General features: G+C 37.2%; 1 protein-coding gene across 1 annotated transcript in view; it reads left to right on the top strand.

Annotated features, from left to right (window-relative positions):
• Positions 1–23,772, top strand: part of aclyb (ATP citrate lyase b) — a 42,773-nt gene that overhangs the window by 15,675 nt on the left and 3,326 nt on the right. The window contains exons 7-26 of the mRNA XM_039685328.2: positions 1,503–1,633; positions 1,716–1,834; positions 2,360–2,496; positions 2,639–2,700; positions 2,796–2,913; positions 5,120–5,274; positions 5,909–5,999; positions 10,369–10,510; positions 10,660–10,828; positions 14,904–15,008; positions 15,492–15,688; positions 16,229–16,310; positions 17,896–18,006; positions 18,276–18,403; positions 19,036–19,129; positions 19,836–19,990; positions 20,098–20,248; positions 20,542–20,685; positions 22,812–22,925; positions 23,025–23,107. Of these exons, the coding sequence (XP_039541262.1) occupies positions 1,503–1,633; positions 1,716–1,834; positions 2,360–2,496; positions 2,639–2,700; positions 2,796–2,913; positions 5,120–5,274; positions 5,909–5,999; positions 10,369–10,510; positions 10,660–10,828; positions 14,904–15,008; positions 15,492–15,688; positions 16,229–16,310; positions 17,896–18,006; positions 18,276–18,403; positions 19,036–19,129; positions 19,836–19,990; positions 20,098–20,248; positions 20,542–20,685; positions 22,812–22,925; positions 23,025–23,107 (2,488 nt within the window). The remainder of the gene's footprint in view (positions 1–1,502; positions 1,634–1,715; positions 1,835–2,359; positions 2,497–2,638; positions 2,701–2,795; positions 2,914–5,119; positions 5,275–5,908; positions 6,000–10,368; positions 10,511–10,659; positions 10,829–14,903; positions 15,009–15,491; positions 15,689–16,228; positions 16,311–17,895; positions 18,007–18,275; positions 18,404–19,035; positions 19,130–19,835; positions 19,991–20,097; positions 20,249–20,541; positions 20,686–22,811; positions 22,926–23,024; positions 23,108–23,772) is intronic.

Genomic DNA, 23,772 nt, shown 5'->3' with positions numbered 1-23,772 from the left:
TGACATCAATAAAGTTAAATGTACATCGCATTATTTCATAACATTGGCCGTTATGATTTCATTAGACATGATTGACATAATAGTTAGCAAATTGTGTTCAATTACACTATTTACAACCTCTAGGCTTATATATGTCCTAATAATTATGTGAGATATTGACTATGTTCTCGTGATAATCGCAGGAATCAACATTAACACCGTCAAGGTTTAATTGATTAATAATCAACACAATTTGAAGAAAAATTACAGTCGGGAAGTGCACTGTTAGTCAGATAAAGTTTATATAACAGTAACTTACACCATAAGAACCAGACACAGGACTAACGTTACGTGATAAATACACATCACAACACCCGAGTTCAGCTGGCAAACTAGCTCTTGTGGCAACCTCGGCAATAAAACATAATGAAAAAAAAAAAAAAACTAAGAGAAACGACTGTTTGTTAGGAACTGTCTGCTTACAGCTTTTGTACACAAAAGCTAGCTAGACGTGTGGGAATTATTGAACTGGTCTAATTATCAACAACAGATGAATGAACAGCACCGTAAAAAATGACAAACTACAAGCTAGCGCAGCAACATACAACATAGAACGCAAACAAGTTTACAAATAAGAGATTTACTTACAAGTCCATTAACAAGATCGCCAGGTCAGCAACACCAACGAACGTTGGCTCTCGCCAACGAATGAAAGCCCGACCGAGTGGACTCCTGTCCGGTTTCTAGCACGGTCCGATTCTCTTTCCCTTTTCTGACCGAGTTTTCTTGGATGCGCGCAATTAGCTTCACACAGTATGTTGTTGTTGATTTGTGTGACGTCGTTGCCGTAAACCATTTCGTGATTCTCGCGAGCTGTGTCAGGGGCGCCGCTCTCAAACTTGAAGCATCGAAAATACTTTTTGGTCCAAACATAGCAAAAACAACGACTTTATTCAGCATTGTATTCTCTTCCGGTTCGTTCACGATTCCGCAATGACGCTGCTGACGTGTTATCTTCTGCGCCCGAGCTTTGTTTACAGTCTGATGGAGATGCGCGCTGTACTCAAGCTTTTCTATATTGTTTGTATTTTGGTATTGGAATATTTTTTAAAAAATGGTTGTAAGTGTGCATGTCGCGGATGTCCTAATCGGGCGCACAAGATAACACGTCAGCAGCTTAAAAAGATGTTGTTTTAGCTTCTTTAAATGTTTGTTTTGTCTCTTGTATTTGTGTAAATAAGTCTTGGAAGTTTGCTGAGGCCCCCCAAATGGGCCCTGGCCTTTAAATGAGAACCACTGCCATATACAGGATTTTGTTCCATCCTTTAATTACAATAAATGTATTTATTTATACCATCCAGTGTTTTTGTTGTAGTCTTTACCTTCCCTAAAAGGAATGCATCTTATAAACTGTTACTGAATGAAAAAGAAAATTAAGAGAAGCTGGTACTAAAATACACAAACATGATGGTAATGATGACAGAACGCCAATCATATGTTATTTTCTGTGTCCATATATGCAGTGGTCACTAAGGACGGAGTGTACGTATTGGATATGGCAGCTAAAATTGATGCTGCTGCCGACTACATCTGCAAGCCCAAGTGGGGTGATGTGGAGTTTCCTCCTCCGTTTGGCAGAGAAGCTTATCCTGAGGTAAGAGCGGACAAAGGTCATGCCATTGCGCACAACTATTAGAGAGCGCATGTTCTCTGGCTCATATTTTCTGTGTGTACAGGAAGCGTACATAGCAGATCTTGATGCTAAGAGTGGGGCCAGTCTGAAACTCACCCTGCTGAACCCCAGAGGACGCATTTGGACCATGGTGGCTGGTGGCGGTGCATCGGTGGTTTACAGGTGGTGCTCCCAAAATCCTGTGCCCGGTTGCATAAAGCACCCTTAAGTGTCTGAATTAAACCCTTAAGAAGCAACCCTTAACCCTTACAGGGATAGTTCACACAATAATAAAATTATATGATTGTGTGTTCAATTGATATAGATACTAATGACTTCAGGTTCTCGATAATAAAAAAGTTAATAAGTTCCTCCTGGTTCAGTACAACATTTTTAAAATAATATTTGAATATAAATATACATATTAAAACTGGGCTGCCTATGTGATCATTGTGGGTAATACTTCACAATAAGGTTTCATTCAATAACATACTTCTTTAGTATGTAATAATATTTGTTTAATGTTCATTTCAACATTTAATAATACATATTTTAAATCAAAGAATGAATCTGTTAACATAACTGAATGCGCAGTGAACATGAACTATTTTTATAAACTGACATTGCTTATTGTTAGTTGCTGCTATCTCAGATAACATAACAGATCAGACCTTAAGATCTTCTAAATTGTTTCTCTTGTTTGTTTAGTGACACCATCTGTGATCTGGGTGGAGTAGATGAGCTGGCCAACTATGGGGAATACTCTGGAGCTCCCAGTGAGCAGCAGACGTACGACTATGCCAAGACCATTCTCTCTCTAATAACCCAAGAGAAACACCCAGATGGTGAGCGTGTGTGTGTGTGTGTGTGTGACAGAATAGCATGCTTTTTAGGACACTGCCCATCAAATTGAAACATAGGAATTTGATTAAATTTAGAAATTCAGTTTTCAAATTCAATTTGTCCCACCCCAATCTTACCTTACAGGAAAGGTGTTGATCATTGGTGGCAGTATTGCTAACTTCACTAACGTAGCAGCTACGTTTAAGGTATGATGACTTCTCTGTCTTGGTATTCAGCATTATCAGATCATGTCATGTTGCTCTATTTATCATGGTTCATCACATTTCCTGACACTCATCAGGGCATTGTGAGGGCTATCAAAGACTACCAGGGGCCTTTAAAAGAAAATGAGGTTACCATCTTTGTCCGACGTGGAGGTCCAAACTACCAGGAAGGGCTGAGAGTGATGGAGGAAGTAGGTAAGTGTTTTTGTTTTTGGAAGAGAAGCTTATCAAGGGTGCAGTTTACACCTACTATTAAAGGGATAGTTCACTTTGAAATTATTTTTTGATATGTTTTAGCTTACCTCAAGGGCATCCAAGATGTAGGTGTCTTTGTTTCCACAGTATTTTCAATTTTGACATTTTTCAGTCAAACCGTTGTTGTCTATCAGTCATACACTGGAGACTAAGGGGGTCCACCAAAAAGCATGCAAAGAGAAGTCCAAATTAAACATGATTTAATGACTCGTAAATGTAAGTACACATTGATGGCCTAAGACACGAAACGAGCGGTTTGTGTGAGAAAACGAACAGTATTTATATCGTTTTTACCTCGTGTAATCACAGTGACGTCCAAGTGATCTGAATCAGTTGTGCAATGTCCAACTGAACCGAACTGAATCAGTTCAATGTTACGCTGGAAGTGATCGTTTGCGTGTGACGTCACTCAATATTTACATGGAGATTTCGGAAGTTTTACCTTTTACTAAACATATTTAGATATACCGAAATCATCTTCCATTGCGATTTCCCGTATATATAAATATGTTTAGTGAAAGGTAAAACTTCTGAAATCTCTGTATAAACAAAAAGTGACGTAGGCGCGCAAGCGATCACTTCCAGCGCATGCACAGACCGAAGCACCCATGCCGTCAGATCATTTTGTCATGGCTATGATTACAAGAGGTAAAAACGCTATAAATTCTGTTCGTTTTCTCACAAAAACCGCTCGTTTCGTGTCTTAGGCCATCAATGTGTACTTACATTTACGAGTCATTAAATCGTGTTTAATTTGGACTTCTCTGTGCATGCTTTTTGGTGGACCCCCTTAGCCTCCAGTGTATGACTGATAGACAACAACGGTTTGACTGAAAAATGTCAAAATTGAAACTACTGTGGAAACAAAGACACCTACATCTTGGATGCCCTTGAGGTAAGCTAAAACATATCAAAAAATAATTTCAAAGTGAACTATCCCTTTAACATTAAAGGATTAGTTCATCTCAAAATGTAAATTTCCTGATAATTTACTCTCCCCAATGCCATCCAAGATGTTCATGTCTTTCTACCTTCAGTGGAAAATAAATACATTTTTTGAGGCAAACATTTCAGGATTTTTCTCCACAGAATGGACTTCAACGGTAACCATATTGTTGAAGTCTAAATCAATGCCGTTTTAAAGGGCTATGAAGTTCTTCTAAGGGCTCTGCACGATCCCAGCTGAGGAATAGGATCTTATATAGTGAAACGATCGGTCATTTTCTAAAAAAAAATGAAAATGTATATACTTTTTAACCACAATTGTTTGTCTTGTGCTGGTCTGCCAGGCATTACGTCATCACGTTGGAAAGGTCACGCTGGACGTACCGCCCCATTGTTTACAAGCGTGAAGGAGGATCGTTGTATGTTGAATGACGTCAGTTTATTTTTTAAAATGGTCCTTTCGTGTGTATCCTGGATTTTTAAAACAATGGGGTGATACTTCCACCTACATCCAGCGTGACCTTTCCAACGTGATTACGTAATGCCTGGCGTGTCGCAGACCAGCACAACATGAACAATTGTGGTTAAAAAGTATTTAAATTTTTATTTTTATTTTTTTAGAAAATGGCCGATCGTTTCACTAGATAAGACCCTATTCCTTAGCTGGGATCGTGCGTGGCCCCTTTGAAAACACTTTGAAACTGCATTGATTTGGACGTCAACCATTTGACCGTTTACCGTTGAAGTTCATTGTGAGTCCATTTTAGTTTTTCGTTTCACTAGTGTTTGTAAGAGGATTTTTTCAGTTTCGCATATGAATGAATTTCGCTAACATGTTAATAAGAGGCTTTTCAATAATTATGACCTATACGAACCCTCATACACACGCTCAATGCGACTGAAAGCTGTCTCTCTCAGACAGCATCCAATCCTGAATTCAGTTCACTTTCGTGGATTCTTGTGCTTGAATGGTCAAATACATAATTATCTCAAAATGCCCATTATTTTTGTCACTTTTTCAAGAGGTCAATCTGACCTTAAATCCTCATTTGGTCAAATGTCATTTCACGATACTGTATGTAATCGCGGTTCAAATTGGAACTTGACAAAATGTTCATGTGTTCACGTGTGTGTGAATAGAAGTCATTGCATGCACGTGTAATCTCCTATTTCTCTTCTGGTTCCCTTTTCGTTGCAACAGGAAAGACTACTGGAATTCCCATCCACGTTTTCGGCACAGAGACTCACATGACTGCTATTGTTGGCATGGCGTTGGGTCATCGGTCAATTCCCAATCAGCCTCCAGCGGCAGCGCACACTGCCAATTTCCTTTTGAACACCAGTCCTAATGCAACTGTAAGTGTGTTTTTGAAGTTTATCCCTATGGTTGATATAAGGGATGCACAAACTTGTTTTTTTCTGCATCGAAGCAATTAATTTACAGTTGGCAGGTGTGGTGACATGAGCGAAAGCGGCTGTAGGTGAACTTATAAATGAGCAGCAACACGATGCAGTGAATATTGTGTGAATATGTGTGAATATTGTAATAATAGCACAATAATAATTTGTGTCATTGGATTAGAATACAGTTCAAATTCATACATATTACAACTATTATGAGTAATAACATTGCATTATATAGGCAGGGCTTGAAACAGAAATAAAATCAGCCGGTTCACTCCGAACAAAATCAATATTCTAACGTTTCTGTTCTTGCCTTCCTGCTGTAACAGTACCTTTCCAAAAAGAGTTTTGTTTTGTTTGTTTATACTTTATACAAGAGCTTGAACAGAATTTTATAGAAGAAGTTGTGACTAAACCTCGTAACTCCATGGATCTGCCGCAAACTGTCTGCAGAACCTCATACAGTAGCTTCACACACAGCTTTTTGTTTTTGTTCCATGAACCCTGAATATGGTATTAAATTCTAGATTGTAGTGGCCCATAAACCCTTCCAGAAGTTAGTTTTTTCTTTTGTTTTTTCTTTCAGACACCAGCAAGAACCAGAAATCCTTCGTTCTCTGAACACAAATTGAGCAATAGTGTCACAGATGGCATGACCACAGCAGGTGCTCCACCAGGTATTTGGAGCTCAGTTGATGTTTAAAACAACAGTAACTTTTAAAGACAACCTTAGTAGAACCGTAACAAGCTAATTTGCATTGATTTAACTGTAGCTCAACTTAAAGGTGCGCAAAGTAACTTTTTGTGTTTTGTTTAACTGAACTTCATGCCGATGCCAATCAGGATGCAGCTTCACATGAAATTTAAGATTTGCCAGCATCTTGTAATTTGGTATACCTATATAACTTAACATGAAGTTTAAAATTTAAAAAAACCAAAACATATTAGCCATAACATCTTCCAAGTGGTCTTCCAGCTTCTCCAAAAAGGTCCAGTGCATGTCACAGTGCAAAACAAACACTTTGAGCTGGCCACCACAAACCAGTTACCCCTGTGGTAACTTTTCTGAAAATCAAGATCAAGCAGGAAATTACTCATTAGATGTTTGTTTTCTCTGAGCTCGTATAATAGCTGTAGTAAAAGTATTCGAGAGAGTTTCACATGTAATATGTAGCTATTTCATATGCAAGCATGTCAGCCAATCACAGCGGTGGGCGGTTACATTGAATCCCACAGCAGACACGCCCCTTCAAACGGAGCGTTCAAATCAGAGGCTAAAATCAGGCTGGGTAAAATGCCTTTTATTTCTAAATTATGACTATTTTTGACCTAAAAAACATACTAACATTATAAGGGCAACCCAAGAAACATTATAAAATAATCAAATAATCAAATCACTCATGTCAGGGGACCTTTAAGCTGCAGACTGCAGTTTTTCCTCTTTGTCGCCATCTCTGTTCAAAATCTTCAATTGCAGTCATTCGCGGAATTATCAACTTTACGCGAGTTGTGCCTCGTGCCCTCGACATGGCGCAGTGAAGATTAATCCAATGTTTGAGGAGATTGTGCGGATGTCAGTTGCCGTGCCGGTTTGGATCCTGTCATCGCAATCACAGATTATTCTTTTTGGAAGTATAACCAACATAATAATTTTAACAGGAAAATGTCATATGAACAAGTAACTAACATCTACTTTTTTTCTGGTTCTGACCATCTAACGAAAAAAAATCATTGCAGTAAATCGCATTGATTAAATCTAACAATTGCTTGTCATATCACGTTAAACCGTGCAAATTATACTTTTTTCTCAAATTGGTAATGTTCAACATCAGCATTGCGTCTCTACATGTGTTGTCCTTCCGATATGTATCCTTGTTTTCGCATGGGTCCGGTTGCAGTCTTTTCTGTAGCCACATTTCGAAGTCCGAACGAATTCTTTTGCATTTTACAGCGGGTGAATCTGTTGTCACTGGTGATTGTCGTTTGAACCTTTCTGGATCCGCCATCAAATTGATAAGTTTAATTATATCAAGTGCTGTGAGAAAAGGCTATAAATCTCCACCTCCAACATCCTCACACTCAATGTATTACAATCTTAACGTTTTGAATCGAGCTAAGGCAAGTAGCTCTAGCTGGTTATGTATTTGCTTAAAAAATATTGTTGGATCATTTTTTATTTAAAAATCTACGGAGTGCAGCTTTAAGTAATTTTACCCCCTGTAATTTTTCTCCAAACCTCAGGTGAAAATTGACATTTTGACCCCCCCCCATTGACAGAATAGTGGATTATTGAACAGTACATCCATGACATTTAATATTTTGGCTTTCTTCTTCATTTCTGTATTTTTCACCAGAAAAAAATATGATCAAAATCAAAAACTTTAACCGGGGACATCCATAGATATCTATATAAAGGCTAGATATCTCGTTCATGCTGCTGGCCAATGGAGGTCGACATCTGCACCTGGTGGCCATCTTGTCACAGGCAACTCGCTCACTCGTAACATTGTGTTAATGGTACATGTACTATTTAAACAACAATAACTTGCTCAGTTTTCTACCGATTTTCAAACGGTTTGGTTTGTTATAAACATCAGCGATGTAGTTATGACACAGCATACTTATGAATAATAAGTGTATAAATAGATAATCATCCAGATAATTATAGCCACGTTAATAACGTTTGTAAGAAACCAAACCGTTTGTAAATCCGTCAAGATTTCAACGAGATAAGAGTATTTGTGTTCGTGTTGACCACTCATCTTACATCAGCTTACCTGTGACAAGATGGCCGCCGGTGATGACGATAGAAACTATGCCTTAAGTCATCTAGCCTTTATATAGATATCTATGGGGACATCTGGTTGTGTTGACACGGAATGACCCTTTAGAGTTTGGTGATAAATCGATTCATAGTGCCGTTTTCAAATGATGAAAAAATGACTGAAAGTCTACCTGCACCTGTTCTTTTGTGTGAGTGCTGGGAGATCTTAAAATCAGATGCTAAAAATGAATACACACTGTTTACGAGTGTTGTGTGAAACTAAAACTGTGAAAAGTTACTTACTGCACCTTTAATTATTTTCCATTTTCTTTGTACATTCTCTTCTTGTTTTTCTCCCCCTCTGTTTTTGTCCTGTTTGTAATTGGTCTATTTTAATTTCACTTTCATTCCATCTCTTTTCTCTCCTTATGGTGTCATGTTTTCTTTCTCTCTTCATCATAATAATTAGTTTCCACTCTTTGCCATTCGTGGTCTGTGATGGTCATGTTTAATGCAGCGGTTAAAGGTAAGAGCTCAGGGCTGGTCGAATGTTCAGTGTGTTTCTTATTAGTACATTTTATAAAGGCTAGTTCTGGTCCTCTTGATTTGATTGTTCAAGATTGCTGATGTTCAGAATGTGAGAACAGGGATGTTTGTCACTACTCTTGACTGTGTTTGTTAAACCAACATCTGAGAGCAATGTTGTGTGATTGCTCGGAGCAAAGTGATGATTATTGACTACTTAAAACTAACTGTCTGATACGTAAATTTGGTGGTTTTCCCACTGGGCACATTTGCTGCTGTCCAAATCTGTTTGTGATTATTTTTTTCCCAGCGCCACCTGCAGTGTTGGGTCTGGTTTTAAACTCACTCGATTATCAAATTGTTCATTACACTTGTGGTGAACAGGTCACTGGTGTGATACCGTGGTTCATTTCTTGGTCTGCATGACAGCTTTCACCGTATCAATTCTTCATGCAAACCATGTTCTGTATGAACAAAGTTGCCAGTGTGAATCATGTGAGCAATTTTAGAACAGCTCAGTTTGTACAGTTTTAATTAAAATGTATACGTATAACTCATGTCGTTCCAAACTTCTATGAATAACTTTCTTCTGTCAAACACACAAGACATTCTGAGGAAAGTTGGGGTCTAAACAACTTTGGACTCCAATGACTTTCATTGTATGAAAAAAAGACTAAAGACAAATACCACAGGCTATATTTAAATTAAAGGGATACTCCACTTTTTTTGGAAATAGGCTCATTTTTCAACTCCCCCAGAGTTAAACAGTTTTACCGTTTTTGAATCCATTCAGCCGATTTTCTGATATTTCGAAGAATATCAGTAACCAGACAGTTTCTGGTCTCATTGACTTCCATAGTATTTTTTTTTTCCTACTATGGAAGTCAATGAGGCCAGAAACTGTCTCATTACTGATATTCTTCGAAATATCAGAAAACAGCTGAATGCATTCGAAAATGGTAAAACTCAACTTTTTAACTCTGGGGGTGTTGAAAAATGAGCATATTTCCAAAACAAGTGGAGTATCCCTTTAACATACTGCTTGCATACGATATATGATACTATCATAGCAAATCAATGGCAAAACACTACTAGACCATAGACCAGTCTTGTCTCTCTCGTTAAAATGGCTGTCTGTAATTTGATTAGCTGTCTTAAAGCAATTTCAGTGAAGGTCTATTGGGAAAATAACTGTCGGTAATTGCTGAATTTGTCAAAGCTGTAAAAACAGATTGGTAAAATTTGGTACACGGATGGGCTTAAATGGTATACATGTACCCTAATGGACCAGAATTCACTAATTTAAAACAGTACTTACATGTTGTCAGTTTATGGCTATACACAGAAATAGATCTGGCTGGGATTAATACGGTCACTTCACCTAAAATATTTTTTTAAATATATTAAAATACATTGAAAGCCTTTTTAAACATCAAATCCCAAATTGTACATTTTTAATCTTTATTTCATTAACTATATGTTTGTTCTTTTGTTTGCTCCCTTACACATGTGTCTAATTCTCATTTTCCGTGTCCTTTTTTCATGTTTCTTGGAGTCTTTCCACGCTCTTATTGAAGTCAATTGTTTTTTATTTGCTTTTCATTTTCATCTAGAGACTTGTAAACAATGTTGCAGCTCTCTGCTTGGCAGAACTGAATAGTCATTTATTAATTTACATAGTTTTGATTTGTTGAATTAAGTAGATAAATGACTTGGAGTTGAATTTAAGTGTAATGTTTGTCTCTCTACCCCTTTAGCTAAACCCACGACTCTGTTCAGCAGGCAGACCAAGGCAATTGTGTGGGGCATGCAGACGCGGGCAGTTCAGGGAATGTTGGACTTTGATTACGTGTGTTCACGTGATGAACCATCTGTTGTCGCAATGGTCTACCCCTTCACGTAAATACATTTAAAAAAAATCTTGGGCTAAGTGTTTATGATCAAACTGTCCAATGTAATATAATTTGTATCATGTCTAATACTTGCTTTATTCAGCTTGGCACTGAGGATTGTCAAATGGAATTTGAGGGCATGTTTGTGTGTTTCAGTGGTGACCACAAGCAGAAGTTTTACTGGGGTCATAAGGAGATCTTACTGCCGGTCTACAAGAATATGGCCGATGCTATGAAGAAACATCCAGACGTTGATGTGCTCATAAATTTTGCCTCCCTTCGTTCGGCTTTCGACAGCACCATGGAAACGTTGCAGTATCCTCAGGTAAAATCCCATAATGACAGCCCTGGGTTTCCGTTAGCTGGTATATACAGCTAAGAACGTTTTTTTTTTTTTTCATTATGGTCACTTATGAGGTCACTTACGAATGCTGTGTGAGTAGCTAATGCTATGAGAACACCTTGCAGCATCTCTAAAGCCTGTTCAGAATCACATCATTTTATTGCCAGATTGCTCCTTGATGCACATAAACCAAGTCCAACAATGTTTTGTTTTTAATGAGTTTCTGAATTGATTTCCTTTCAATTTGTATGTTTGAATTTCTATGGTCACCACGTCAAAGAGCATGCACAGAGAAGTCCAAATTAAACATGATTTAATGACTCGTAAATGTACACATTGATGGCCTAAGACACGAAATGAGCAGTTTGTGTGAGAAAATGAACAATATTTATATTGTTTTTACCTCTGGTTAACCACAGCCACAAAGCTCCCATGCCTGCAGAGTTACAAGTTTGTTACTTGGTTACAAGTTTTCTCACACAAACCGCTCGTTTCGTGTCTTAGGCCATCAATGTGTATTTACATTTACGAGTCATTAAATCATGTTTAATTTGGACTTCTCTGTGCATGCTCTTTGAGGTGGACCCCATATACCTCCATTATATGACTGATAGACACCAACGGTTTGACCTAAAAATATCAAAATTGAAAATACTGTGGAAGCAAAGACACCTACATCTTGGATGCCCTTGAGGTAAGCTAAAACATATCAAAAATTAATTTCAAAAGTGAACTATCCCTTTAAAGCATATTAAAAACACCACATAGAGATATAAACAACATTTAGAAACTGGATTTTCACCAACAAACGCTGACAAAATGGCGACAAACAGTGGCCAGCCAGGGAAATTGCAGCCTTGCACATTTCCAATACTACAATCAATTAACTATTTAGACCATACGTACGATCTTTCATTGTCCTCTTGAGGACGGACTTCACTGGTGATGAGCATAAATTGTGTGTGGGGTGTACACACAGGCTGGTGCCCTCTTGTCCTTGTTCCTGTTTAGGACCTATTGCTTGTACTCAGCATGTTTGAGAGACTGTGCTGCCTCTGAAAAGCACATTGGTGATTTACAGGTCTTGTCAGTTTAGTCTCTGTGCTTGAAGTGTGTGGACTTTCTAAGGTAGTTCTGCGGACTAGTGTGAGTTATGCCATAGCTGGGTTGCAGTCACGTGATTATGATGACGCGCAAAATGCAGATGGAGGGCAAGGAGTGAAGAGCGCAATGGACGAAATGGAGGAAAGTACGTACTGTACTACTTTACACGCTATTACAAGAGAAAGATGTAAACAAAAAATCAAACATATGTTGGACGTGATCCTTACGTTATGAAGAGGGGCGATTTTTCAACTGAATTGAAAGATTTTCCAGCCATCGAGGCGGTAGATATCAGCCACTATGAACTACCTCTTCTTGCAGACATACTTTTACTTTACAAAGTTCGGAAACATTACACATTACACAAACATAGCCACTTGAATTGTTGTATTAACTCACCTTTGACGAAGTGATCACTGCACACACGGGCATTTTCCCATTCGGCTCCTCCCGACCGCAGACATAGGTTTGCAAGCTGTTTTTCAGGAGTTTTTCGGTCAATTTCTAGCATTTCCCCCCTTATGAACAACAACTTTAGGTACACGATAAAAACTTCTAGTGGTTTGATCGATTCAAGTAACGATAAACGGCGCAAACCACGGGCATTTTGAGTGTGTTATAGTCAGTGTTGGGAGTAACGCATTACAAAAGTAATACATTACAGTAACATATTACTTTTTGCTGTAACGCAGTAGTGTAAGGCATTACTAATCAATTTTCAGTAATATTTTACTCGTTACATGTTCAGTGAGGCTTGTATTACAGTTGTATTACAGTGTATTGTCTGCTTTTACTTCTTAAAGGCAACAGACTATGTGAAAGTTTTAAAGCAGTCTTTTAGTGCCAGTTCAGAGCGGTCGCGTCTGTAACATTGTTTTTTCCTCATAAATGCGAACACGAAAACTAAAATAAAATGAATATTTTAAGTTCTATGGAGACTGGAGAGCCAACCCTTCCTCATCCGATTTGCGCAGTGTAATTAACAGAATTACAAAAAATATATTTTACCTCATATTTCTTTGTCACGCATGAATGTGTGTCTTTTCCCTAATATTAAAAAAAAACATAGACTGATATTTGTCTAATGTCTGGAGTCCTTTAAGGAAGTAGCCTATATACGTTTCAATACATGTATTTTCTGAGAATTTTTATTTCAAGTTTTGACTGCAAATGTCATGTCCATAATGCTGGACTTCCCCAATTTTAAATAATTTATCCTCAACTAGTTTTGTGGTGTAGGTCTACGTATTTTATAATGTTAACTTCAAATAATACTAACAGCCTAATTTAAGGATAAGGCAGCATTGGATCTGGACGGTAAGGAGAATAACGCTGGAGTTGGAAGAGGTTTGTCGCGATTCTGTAGGTTCGTTGATCGAGTCGTGTGGCGAATCGCGATTTCGGTTTCATATTGCATATCGTTACAGCCCAAAAGTTAAGTTCTACTTAGTTATTTTGGTGAAAGTAACTCAAAAGTAATACATGAGTAATGTAACGCATTACAATTCTGGGACAGTAATATTGTAAGGTAATGAATTACTTTTAAATAACAGTAACAAGTAATACCTAATGTATTACAGTTTGGAAGTAACTTGCACAACACTGGTTATAGTGCTTTCTAAATAGAGCAAATCACTCCCTGCCCTCCATTTGCATTTCGCGCCATGGCAACGCAGTGGCGTGACGTCACATGAAAACAAGCTATTAACCTTGTTTGGGTCGCAGGTTGCATCTTTTTGACCTTCTCCCTTTGGTTTAAACTAGGATAAGAGGTTATTTCTTTTGCCTGGTTAAATAATTACTGTGATCTCTTAATAGACATTAGTAAGATTATACATACCATATTATGTATAAACAAGATGAAAACGAGGCTGTGAGGAAAAGACGTGCAGTCTTTACAATGGGGCACAGCATATAAAGCTCCTAGATCACATCATTTTCTTCATTTTTTTATTTATTTTTTTTATTTTTTAATTCTGTGAGCTGAACAATCAGATTTTTAAACAAAAGTACAAGTCATTAAACTTTTCTCTCCCTCACCGCCTCAGTTTCATTCCTGTTATAAAAATGTAATATTGCACTTCCCTGACTAAGGTCTATAGAACAAACAGCCCAATACTGTACAGCAGACTATTTAAATTGAGTTGTGCATTTTTTGATTTACTGTACTTACATTTCTTTGATGTTGATGATGATAAATACAAATAGGCTGCGATGTCGAGTTGGCAATGCTAGAACTGATATGTTGTGTGTACTTTGTATGCTTGATATTAATTCAATTTAATAATTCACATTAGAATATAATTCACATGTAACAGTGTGTGTGTTCACTACTCACTACCCTTAATGTGTGTGCACTAACTTGGATGGGTTAAATCCAGAGGATAAATTCTCAGTATAGGTTACCATACTTGACCTTCACATTCACTTTCATTAATAAGAGATTAGGATGCTATGCTACTCTTCTGTGTTGTCTTGCTACAAGTGACAGAAAATCGATACAAAATGACACTTTACTCCAGTTACATTTTCATTAAGGCGCATGCCTGAGGGCTGCTCTGCGCTATCCTGTGTCTGGAGAACACTGGTGTGCACTGCAGTGGTTTGCCCTCAAGCCAACTTAAGCTGTCTGAAATCAATATATGTAACATACAAGTAACTTCTTTTTAAAGTATCCATCTATACAACCTTACTTTTCTGAATGTCATTAAATCCTAGCATACATTACAATTTAGCTTTATGTAATTTATTAACACTTTAAGATATTTAAGATATTCTTTGTTTGATAGAATGTTTGGAATCTTCTTGATCAAACTTTCAAATGATTTTTTTTTCTAAATGGAAAAGGTACCTTTTAACATTGAACATCATAAGAGGACATTGTGGAAAAAGCGCAATTGAGCTCGAGTTGTTGTGAATGTTTGCACTGATTTGAGTGATTTTGTGTTGTTAGATACACACTATAGCTATCATAGCTGAAGGCATTCCTGAAGCTCTGACCCGCAAACTCATCAAATCAGCCGATGAAAAGGGCGTCACTATCATTGGACCTGCAACTGTGAGTATTTCAAAAAGTATTTGTATAGCTATATGTTTAATATGTTTATAGCTGAATATCAACATTAGCATACATCTCAGAAAGCCTGTTGAAAAACATATTTCATCCCAAAATCAAATGAAAAATAAGATCAAATAAAAATACGTGCTAATAATTTGCCTAAGAAGATCATGTTCTGAAAGTTCTGATTGGGGTTTGAACATGACATAGCCTATAGCTCTATACATCCAACTGGTTGATCGGACAATACTCTGATGAGTTGATTTATAGACTGTTAGCAGTGCACATTTTTATCTGTATTGCAGTAACAGGCAGATCAACACTGACAATAATGAGAGTAACAAACAAACAAACAAACTCAAAAGTCCATACAAACATCCATGGGAGTGTAGTAATGTCATGGTTCTTAAAATGTTCGTTCATTTTTTTTTTCTGCAAAATATTTGTATTTTTCATGAGATTCTCTCAATGTGTGTGTTTTAGGTTGGCGGTATAAAGCCAGGCTGCTTTAAGATCGGGAACACAGGCGGAATGCTTGACAATATCCTGGCATCAAAGCTGTACAGGCCGGGCAGCGTGGCGTATGTGTCCCGCTCAGGAGGGATGTCCAATGAACTCAACAACATCATTTCACACACTACAGACGGAGTTTATGAGGGAGTTGCTATTGGAGGAGACAGGTGAGAAACTGAGCATGTCCTGTTCTTGTGATTCGACCTTATTCGACCTTATTCGACCTTTTAGACTTTCTGTATTTTTATTTACGTTACTTATATATGGATTATTTGTTTTTATTTGAAAAACAGAAGTATGCTGAAAATATAAAAGATTATAATTGAAAATTATGCTGAAGATTATAAATAATATGACCTGCAACCGAAGGACATTATTTTAAGAAAAATACACACACAAAAAAACGTATTGTTTACTAATTTTTGCAAAATTTAGCAAAATTTTTGCAAAAAAGTGTTTCAGCATAATATCCTGATACAAAAGCTTGTGTTTTCTGATTTTTGCACAATGATAAACTTGTAAAAAAAGTAATTTATTCCAAAATCATCAGGTACATCAAGCTGACTCACGTCATTATTTTGTTTGACGGACATACAGTAGATCGGGATAAGCTCAATTAAAGCAGGATTTAGAAAGTACTTATTATTACTTGATTGAGCTAAACAGATCAGCAAATAAAATGACTACTATGTCGCTCTTATTCTCAGATTCCCAGGCTCTACATTCATGGACCATGTACTCCGATATCAGGACACTCCAGGCGTCAAGATGATTGTCGTTCTGGGAGAGGTGAGATCATGGGAAAGATTTGAGCGCCTCTAATCACGATTAGGTCATTTATTCTTATGAAACAAAACATTTTCAGTTTTGGACAGATTGGTATTCATTAAATGCTGAAACTCCTCAGTGGTCTTGGATGGACAGATAAGTGTGCAACATTAAATACCTATGATATTGAAGAGACTCTCATAACACTGGTCTGGAACAGAGATATTTACGACAGTTCCCTAAATATTACAGTCTCAGAGGCCTGTACGTACAGAAACACAGTCACAGAATGTTCATATTTTGTCATTGGAGTTATATAGGAGTCTGTATTATTACACTCTCTGACAAATAACTTCTCAACTCATCTCAACATCATGTTATACTTTATTAAAAGGGGTTTTTATGAAATGGAAAAAATTATATGCCTTGAGATGCACCTCCAAAAACTGTGCATACCCTTCCAAAAGATCGAACTGTGAGTTTGGCTGAAGATAATTTTTAATGACGTGCCTGAGCAATTGAATGAGAATTTTTTTTCGTCTCATTTCTTAATCATTCTCAACAAGTTGCAGATTTTTCTAGATATCTTATATTGAAAGTGACGCCAATGCCAAGTATTGTGTCCTTGGAGGCAATTCTTGTGGTTGCATCAGTTTATTTTAATCTGATACTGGCTCAAATATTTATGGCCCTAATAAATAACAGCACTGGCCTTCTTGAGCATCAAAACACACATTACATGCTGTAGAGGAGGGCATGGATGTAGTGCGAAAATCACTGTAGTGTAAGTTTACTTGAGTAATGCTTCTTAAAAATGAAAGTGATGACGGTGCAAATTAGATCAATATTTTTTGATGCAAAAAACTTTATACTTACTAACGTTATAAGCTAACGTCTAGAAACATAAATATCCATTTCATGACCCTTTAAAAAAACGTATCATCAATAAATGATAATCATTAGACACATGTCAAAATCCAACAAGGTGCTCTGACCTTTTGCATCTTTTCAAATATAATTTTAAATAATTCACCCTTAATCCTTTTATTTCTCATTAAAGGTGTGGTTGACTGCTTTTTTTTCTTTGCATGATTGTGTTTATATAACATGTATTCATGTTTTTTCTTTTTTTTTAAAGTCTTGTTTTTCATAATTTTCACCTTTACTGTAAGCCGCTTTCACACTTTCGACGAGCCGCAGAAATATGACATTTTCCGGAGGGAGGGTTGATGCAAATGTGTGGGTTAGTGACGTCTAAAACCCATTGTAGTCCCATTCGAGTCGCTTTTGTAGGCGATATACTTCCTGATTTTTAAAAGACGATATCTCTGCTTACACTGAACTTTCAGCGCTGCAACTTTACAGATACTGTTCATGCACCTACAGCAACATTACACACTATTTTAAATGAAGAAAGTGAAATCGCAGTCAACCCCCCCTTTAAGATTATTTTAAGGTGTTGTAAAAAGGCACAGATTTGTTAACATGTTCATGTAGAATCCACTGGTGCTCTGTTCTTTGTCTATTCTGTAACTTGTGACAGTAATATAAGAGTTGAGTAATAAGGCACTGTAATTCTAATGATATTGTGTGTGCTGTCTTTTAGATCGGAGGCACAGAGGAGTATAACATCTGCCAGGGCATTGCAGACGGCAGAATCGCTAAGCCAGTCGTGTGTTGGTGTATTGGAACGTGTGCCACCATGTTTTCATCTGAGGTACATCTTTTTGCATATTAGTCATGGCTCAGTTGGCACCCTCAGCCCATGTGGTTCTCAAGGCGTTCGAGAGCACCCTTCTGTCTTAGTAAATGACATAAGATACCATTTGGTCTTTTGTGGTTAATGGACATGCCAAAAATGAGAACATGGAGTGCTGCATTGGTGCAAGACCATTGAATTTGTTGAGACAATAAATGTGTCAATACCTAACCATGTTAGTGCAAATTAACTGCTAACATATTAATGTGTTAAATGTAATGTTTTAGGTGCAGTTTGGTCATGCGGGGGCATGTGCAAATCAAGAGTCAGAGTCCGCTGTGGCCAAAAATCAAGCACTACGGGAAGCGGGTGCATTTGTGCCCAACAGCTTTGATGAACTGGGTGATGTCATCAAGTGAGTAACAGGAGGAAACATTCGGACCCCTTAATTTGATAAATAAGTTACAGTTAAGATTTGTAATTGTTTTGCCATCAGTAAACGTTTACAGTAAAACAAAGAAATGTATAAGTTTAAAGGGTTAGTTCACCCAAAAATGAAAATTCTGTGACTATTTACTCAACCTCATGTTGTTTCAAACCTCTGTGTTTATTTGTTCTGCTGAACACAAAGGAAGATATTTGGAAGAATGTTTTAATCAAACAGATCTCATTCCCCATTGACTACCATAGTATGTATTTTTTCCTACTATGGTAGTCAATGGGGAATGAGATCTGTTTGATTAAAACATTCTTGTAAATGTAGTTTCTTCTAAAAAACAACAACAATTTACCAAATTTGTAATGGGTTATGTTGGAAGTGGATTTTTTCAGTAGTTTTTTTTTATATATATATATTGTTATAGAACGAAAAATTATTCGATTATCGTAGTAAACATTTTTTGTTTATTTCCCACCCCTAGTTGTTAAAAAAATTTGATTTATTGTCAGAGATGAACATTTTTAAATATAGTCCAGCAACCTTAATTAATCCTGTCAACCTTTTAATGCTTTAACTAATTTGTTAGTTGTCTCTGTTTTGTTGGGAAGGTTTGTGTATGATGACCTTGTCGCAAATGGAATCATTGTTCCTGCACAGGAAGTTCCTCCTCCTACCGTCCCGATGGATTACTCTTGGGCAAGAGTAAGAACTGCATTATTTCTGTACATCACGATTTTCTTTGACTGTAATAAGTTATGAAATGTCACAAAGTGCCTGTCGAAAGTTTGGAGCTGGGGAAAGCAGGCGAAGAGGAGGATCTAAATGCAGGGTTATTTAATAAAGTAAAATTTGTTTAAAAATAAACATTTAAAAGATAACAGAACTCAAGAAACAAAACTAGGGTATCACACAGAGGCAACCATTACACGTACAAAAAGGACTACAAACACAACGCACAAAACGGGAAATAATAAAAGTCCAAACAAGACAAGACGGGAATCATGACAGTTATGCTAACCATGAACATAACTCAATTCTCAAATACATTTAATTAAATATACAGTCAAAATGGTGATATTACGAAATATTACAAATTAAAAGAACTGTTTTCTATTTGAATATATTTTAAAATGTAATTTATTTTTGTGGTGGCAAAGCTAAATTTTGAGCATCAATTTTCTGGCCATGTAGTTGCTCTGTGACAAAATAAAGGTGGACTTCCTCAAAATAATGCGCATAATTTTGGTCGAATTTTTTGAAAATTTGTTATGTAAACTTTGCATGTCTCTTGATTGAAGACCATGAAAATGACTGGCTGCTAAAATGCATAGATATTTAAATGTTTAGTACATATTTAGTAAATGTTCTAGCTTCATCTTAGCTGCTTTACATATGTGTGTGTGTGTAGGAGCTGGGGTTGATTCGAAAACCTGCGTCGTTCATGACTAGTATATGTGATGAAAGGGGCCAGGAGCTCATATATGCCGGTATGCCCATCACAGAGGTGTTCAAAGAGGAAATGGGTCTAGGAGGAGTGCTGGGCCTGCTATGGTTCCAGAGGAGGTTTGTTACGTAAAATTCCTTCATTATGTACATATTTATATTCATATTGAAATGCGTTGACCAGTTATCTGTCTACTTGAATATGAGTGCGTGTGTGTTTTTGACAGATTACCACGTTACGCATGTCAGTTCATTGAGATGTGTTTGATGGTGACTGCGGATCATGGGCCAGCTGTATCTGGTGCTCATAACACCATTGTTTGTGCTCGTGCCGGTAAAGATCTGGTGTCCAGTCTGACTTCTGGGCTTCTGACGATAGTAAGATCAGTCACTGTACACACACCTACAACTTTACTAACTAAACCGGTTCTGCTACAGTCTGGCAAGAACAAGAGTTCAGTCAGCCTCATATCAAATATAAAATATGAGCAAGATTTTTGCTGATATTTGTTATGAATAAACATTAAGAAAACATTGAATTAGTTGTTTAATAATGATTATATATGATATTTAACATTAATATGATAAAAAAAAACATTTAAGAAATATAATAACTAAAAAAGAAATGTTGTATTTAATCTGAAACTGAATTTTTTGTTCCTGTTCTGCAGGGAGATCGATTCGGTGGCGCTCTGGACGCAGCTGCTAAACAGTTCAGTAAAGCGTTTGACAGCGGCCTGCTGCCCATGGAGTTTGTCAACAAAATGAAGAAGGATGGCATGCTTATAATGGGCATCGGACATCGAGTCAAATCAGTAAATACACACAAATACAGAGAGAAACACACTGCCTGAGACCAGATTACTTATATGAAGGGATATGGGGGCAAAAATCTTGTACCAAAATTTGAGTCTTAATTTATTATTCCATATAACTCTGTAATGGATGTGCCCTGGGTTGAAGCTCTGACTCCAGCTAAAGTAATCTGTTCATTCAATGTATGTATGCCCACTATGCTTGTGCATATTTTCACCTAGCGAGGCAGGCATTCCCGCAACATTGTGGAGTGGGTATTTGTGGGAAAGAGTGGGAACGTCTCAGGTTATGACTGTAACCATGGTTCCCTGAGAAGGGGAAAGAGACGCTGTGTCTCGTTGCCATGCATTTCAGCCTGACAACACATCTCTCCATTATATTCACGGGTGCTCTGTGTGTGATGTCATGGACTGCGCCCTCCAATGGTTTATTTCCATGCGTTTACACATGCTTCAGACACCGGTCACGCTGATGGCGTTGCCCTATAGCGTCAGTCCAAGGCGAAGGGTCTCGTTCTCTTTCTCAGGGAACCATGATTACAGTTGTAATCTGAGATGTTTTCTATGGATGCTTTGAAACTCTTGATTTTTAGGGCCTGATTTACTAAACAGGACAAATTAGTATGCGACCGCAATCCCAGATGGAATTTATCTTACTTTAGCTCATTTCCATAATTACTAACACAATATACCAAGAGTGAAGCAAATTAGTGTAGGGTCACAAACAAGCAAAGACAATTATAATCAGGTGCGGGTAATCTACTAACAACACAGTTGTAACAAATAAAAACTTGGCTTGGCAAATGATATGTTCAGATAACGCCTTCCTCTGGCATTTCAAATACATTGAAACAAATTGTCTGCTGTGCCTCCTCTTACAGTAACTTCTGCAGCCTTGTCAAGCACAAAATGTTTTAAGACATGCTTTTTTTTAGGTGATACCAGTTAATTGGCGACAGCACACCTTAGTAAATCACGTTGCATGGTTTATTTTAATTTTGCATCTGAAAGGGAAACTAATATTTTTTGCATCTGAAAGGGAAAATATCTTTTCCAATTTTCACTGCGCCTTTAGTAAATCCTGACTATGTTTTTACAGACGAAAGAGGGTTTACATTGGTGCAAGCCCTAGCCCTTAGTGTTTAAAGGAAAAAATTCCAACAAATTTTTTTTTTAAAAATCATAAAAGTAGTTCATACAGCCCAAGTCAAAAATAGCTTTGTGTGAGACCAAAAGACCAAAATACAGACCAAAATTCAGGTCAGAAGACAGTTGGTCAACCCGGAAAGGCATTACAAGGTATTAAGAATGAATGAGGAACACTGTCTTCCATTCTATTTATAGAGTTAATTTGTGAAGATAGTGACTTTCTTCAAAAAATTCAAAATAGAAGAAATAAGAGCCAATGGGTGTGCATTACCATAATGTGATCTGAAGATCAAATTAGGCCAGCTTGACTAAAAAAAAAAAAAGTCAGGGCAATACAGCTGTCCTTATATCCTAATGCAGTGGAAAATGTCATTAAAGGAATGAAGTTGTTAAAAAAAATCAAACAATTTGGTATAATATTCTATTGGTATTTCTTAGAAAACAAAAACTTCCTCAATAAATTGGAAAAACATTTGTCTGCCAAATCAAATTCATAGACAGCAAACAAATAAAACGAAACAGTCATAGAAAGGACCCTTGCACACTCTCATTACTGTCAAAGTCAGAAATCTTGTTAAAATATCTGAAAATTTGACGGGTGAGGGAAAGGCCAGGTTGGATCAAGATTTAAATGTGACTCTCAGAAACTTAAATGGTCTGTTCACCCAAAACTGAAAATACTATTGTCATTTATTCACCCTTATGTTGTTCCAATCCAAAACAAATATGACTTAGATTCTTCTTTTGAACACCAAATATGTTTGTAATATTCTCTCATAATTTTTATCTATCCATTGAAAGTCTACACAATTAAACTATTCAAGCTTCTAAAAGTATGTAAAGACAGTAAAAGTTATCCAAATGAATCGAGCGTTTTTTTGTTAAATGTTTTATTACTCACACCTCTCATTCTCATTTCCATACATGCAGCTGTTAATATGGTGTATGTGTTCATTTCTGGCCTTTTTTTGTGACAGATCAATAACCCTGATATGAGGGTGCAGATCCTGAAGGACTTTGTGAAGCAGCATTTCCCGTCAACACAGTTACTAGACTATGCCCTCGATGTAGAGAAGATCACCACCTCAAAGGTGACCTTATTACTGATGCCATTTAAATGCATGTATATGTTGTTGTGAGGTCATTTCTCCTCTTGATGCTGATATTAAAATCTCTTTCGCTCTCTGCAGAAACCCAACCTGATTCTGAACGTTGATGGTTTTATTGGTGTGGCTTTTGTCGACCTTCTAAGAACATGTGGTGGGTTCACACGGTAAGTCAAGGGTATTGTATTTAAAGGTATGGATTAAACTCTAAATCTTTCCAGTGCCAGGATTCACACTGTCATGGAAACCACAGAAATGTCAGGGAGTTTAACATTAGGCAGTTGTTTAGATTTCACAAACGCAATTTGAATCTCATTTACGCAAGGAGAAAGCTATACATCAATTCTTTGAAGGGATGCTGCTGAGTTCTCTGGGCCTGAGCTCATCTCAGATGATACAAAAGACAGTGGGAATGTGTGCTGTGGACAGATGAGTCCACATTTCAGCTTGTTTTAGAGAAAAACAACATTGAGTTCTCAGTCCCAAAGATCATCCACACTTTCATCAGCAACAGGTGCAAAAGATAACATCTGTCATGGTATGGGGGTGCATCAGTGCCATGGTGATTTGCATGCGTGTGAAGGAGACTTATAATGCCATCAAGATGAAATCCTTCCTGGGAAGCGAGTCAATGCCAGGCCTCATTCTGCACATGCTAAAACTGAGTGGTTTCTTAGACACTCTACACAAAAGAATGGATGTGCTTTCCTGCGGTCCAAATCGGTCTCTTTTTAGGAAATGTATGGCCCATCGTGAAAAGGAGAATCAGACCATGATGACCTCAGACTGTAGAGCAGTGGTCTTACAGTAAATCAGACGAGATTGGTCAAAA

The sequence above is a fragment of the Pimephales promelas genome, chromosome 17, assembly GCF_988280905.1.
Source record: "Pimephales promelas chromosome 17, fPimPro1.hap1.1, whole genome shotgun sequence".
Taxonomy (NCBI): domain Eukaryota; kingdom Metazoa; phylum Chordata; class Actinopteri; order Cypriniformes; family Leuciscidae; genus Pimephales; species Pimephales promelas.
This window is presented reverse-complemented; position numbering and strand designations above follow the sequence as displayed.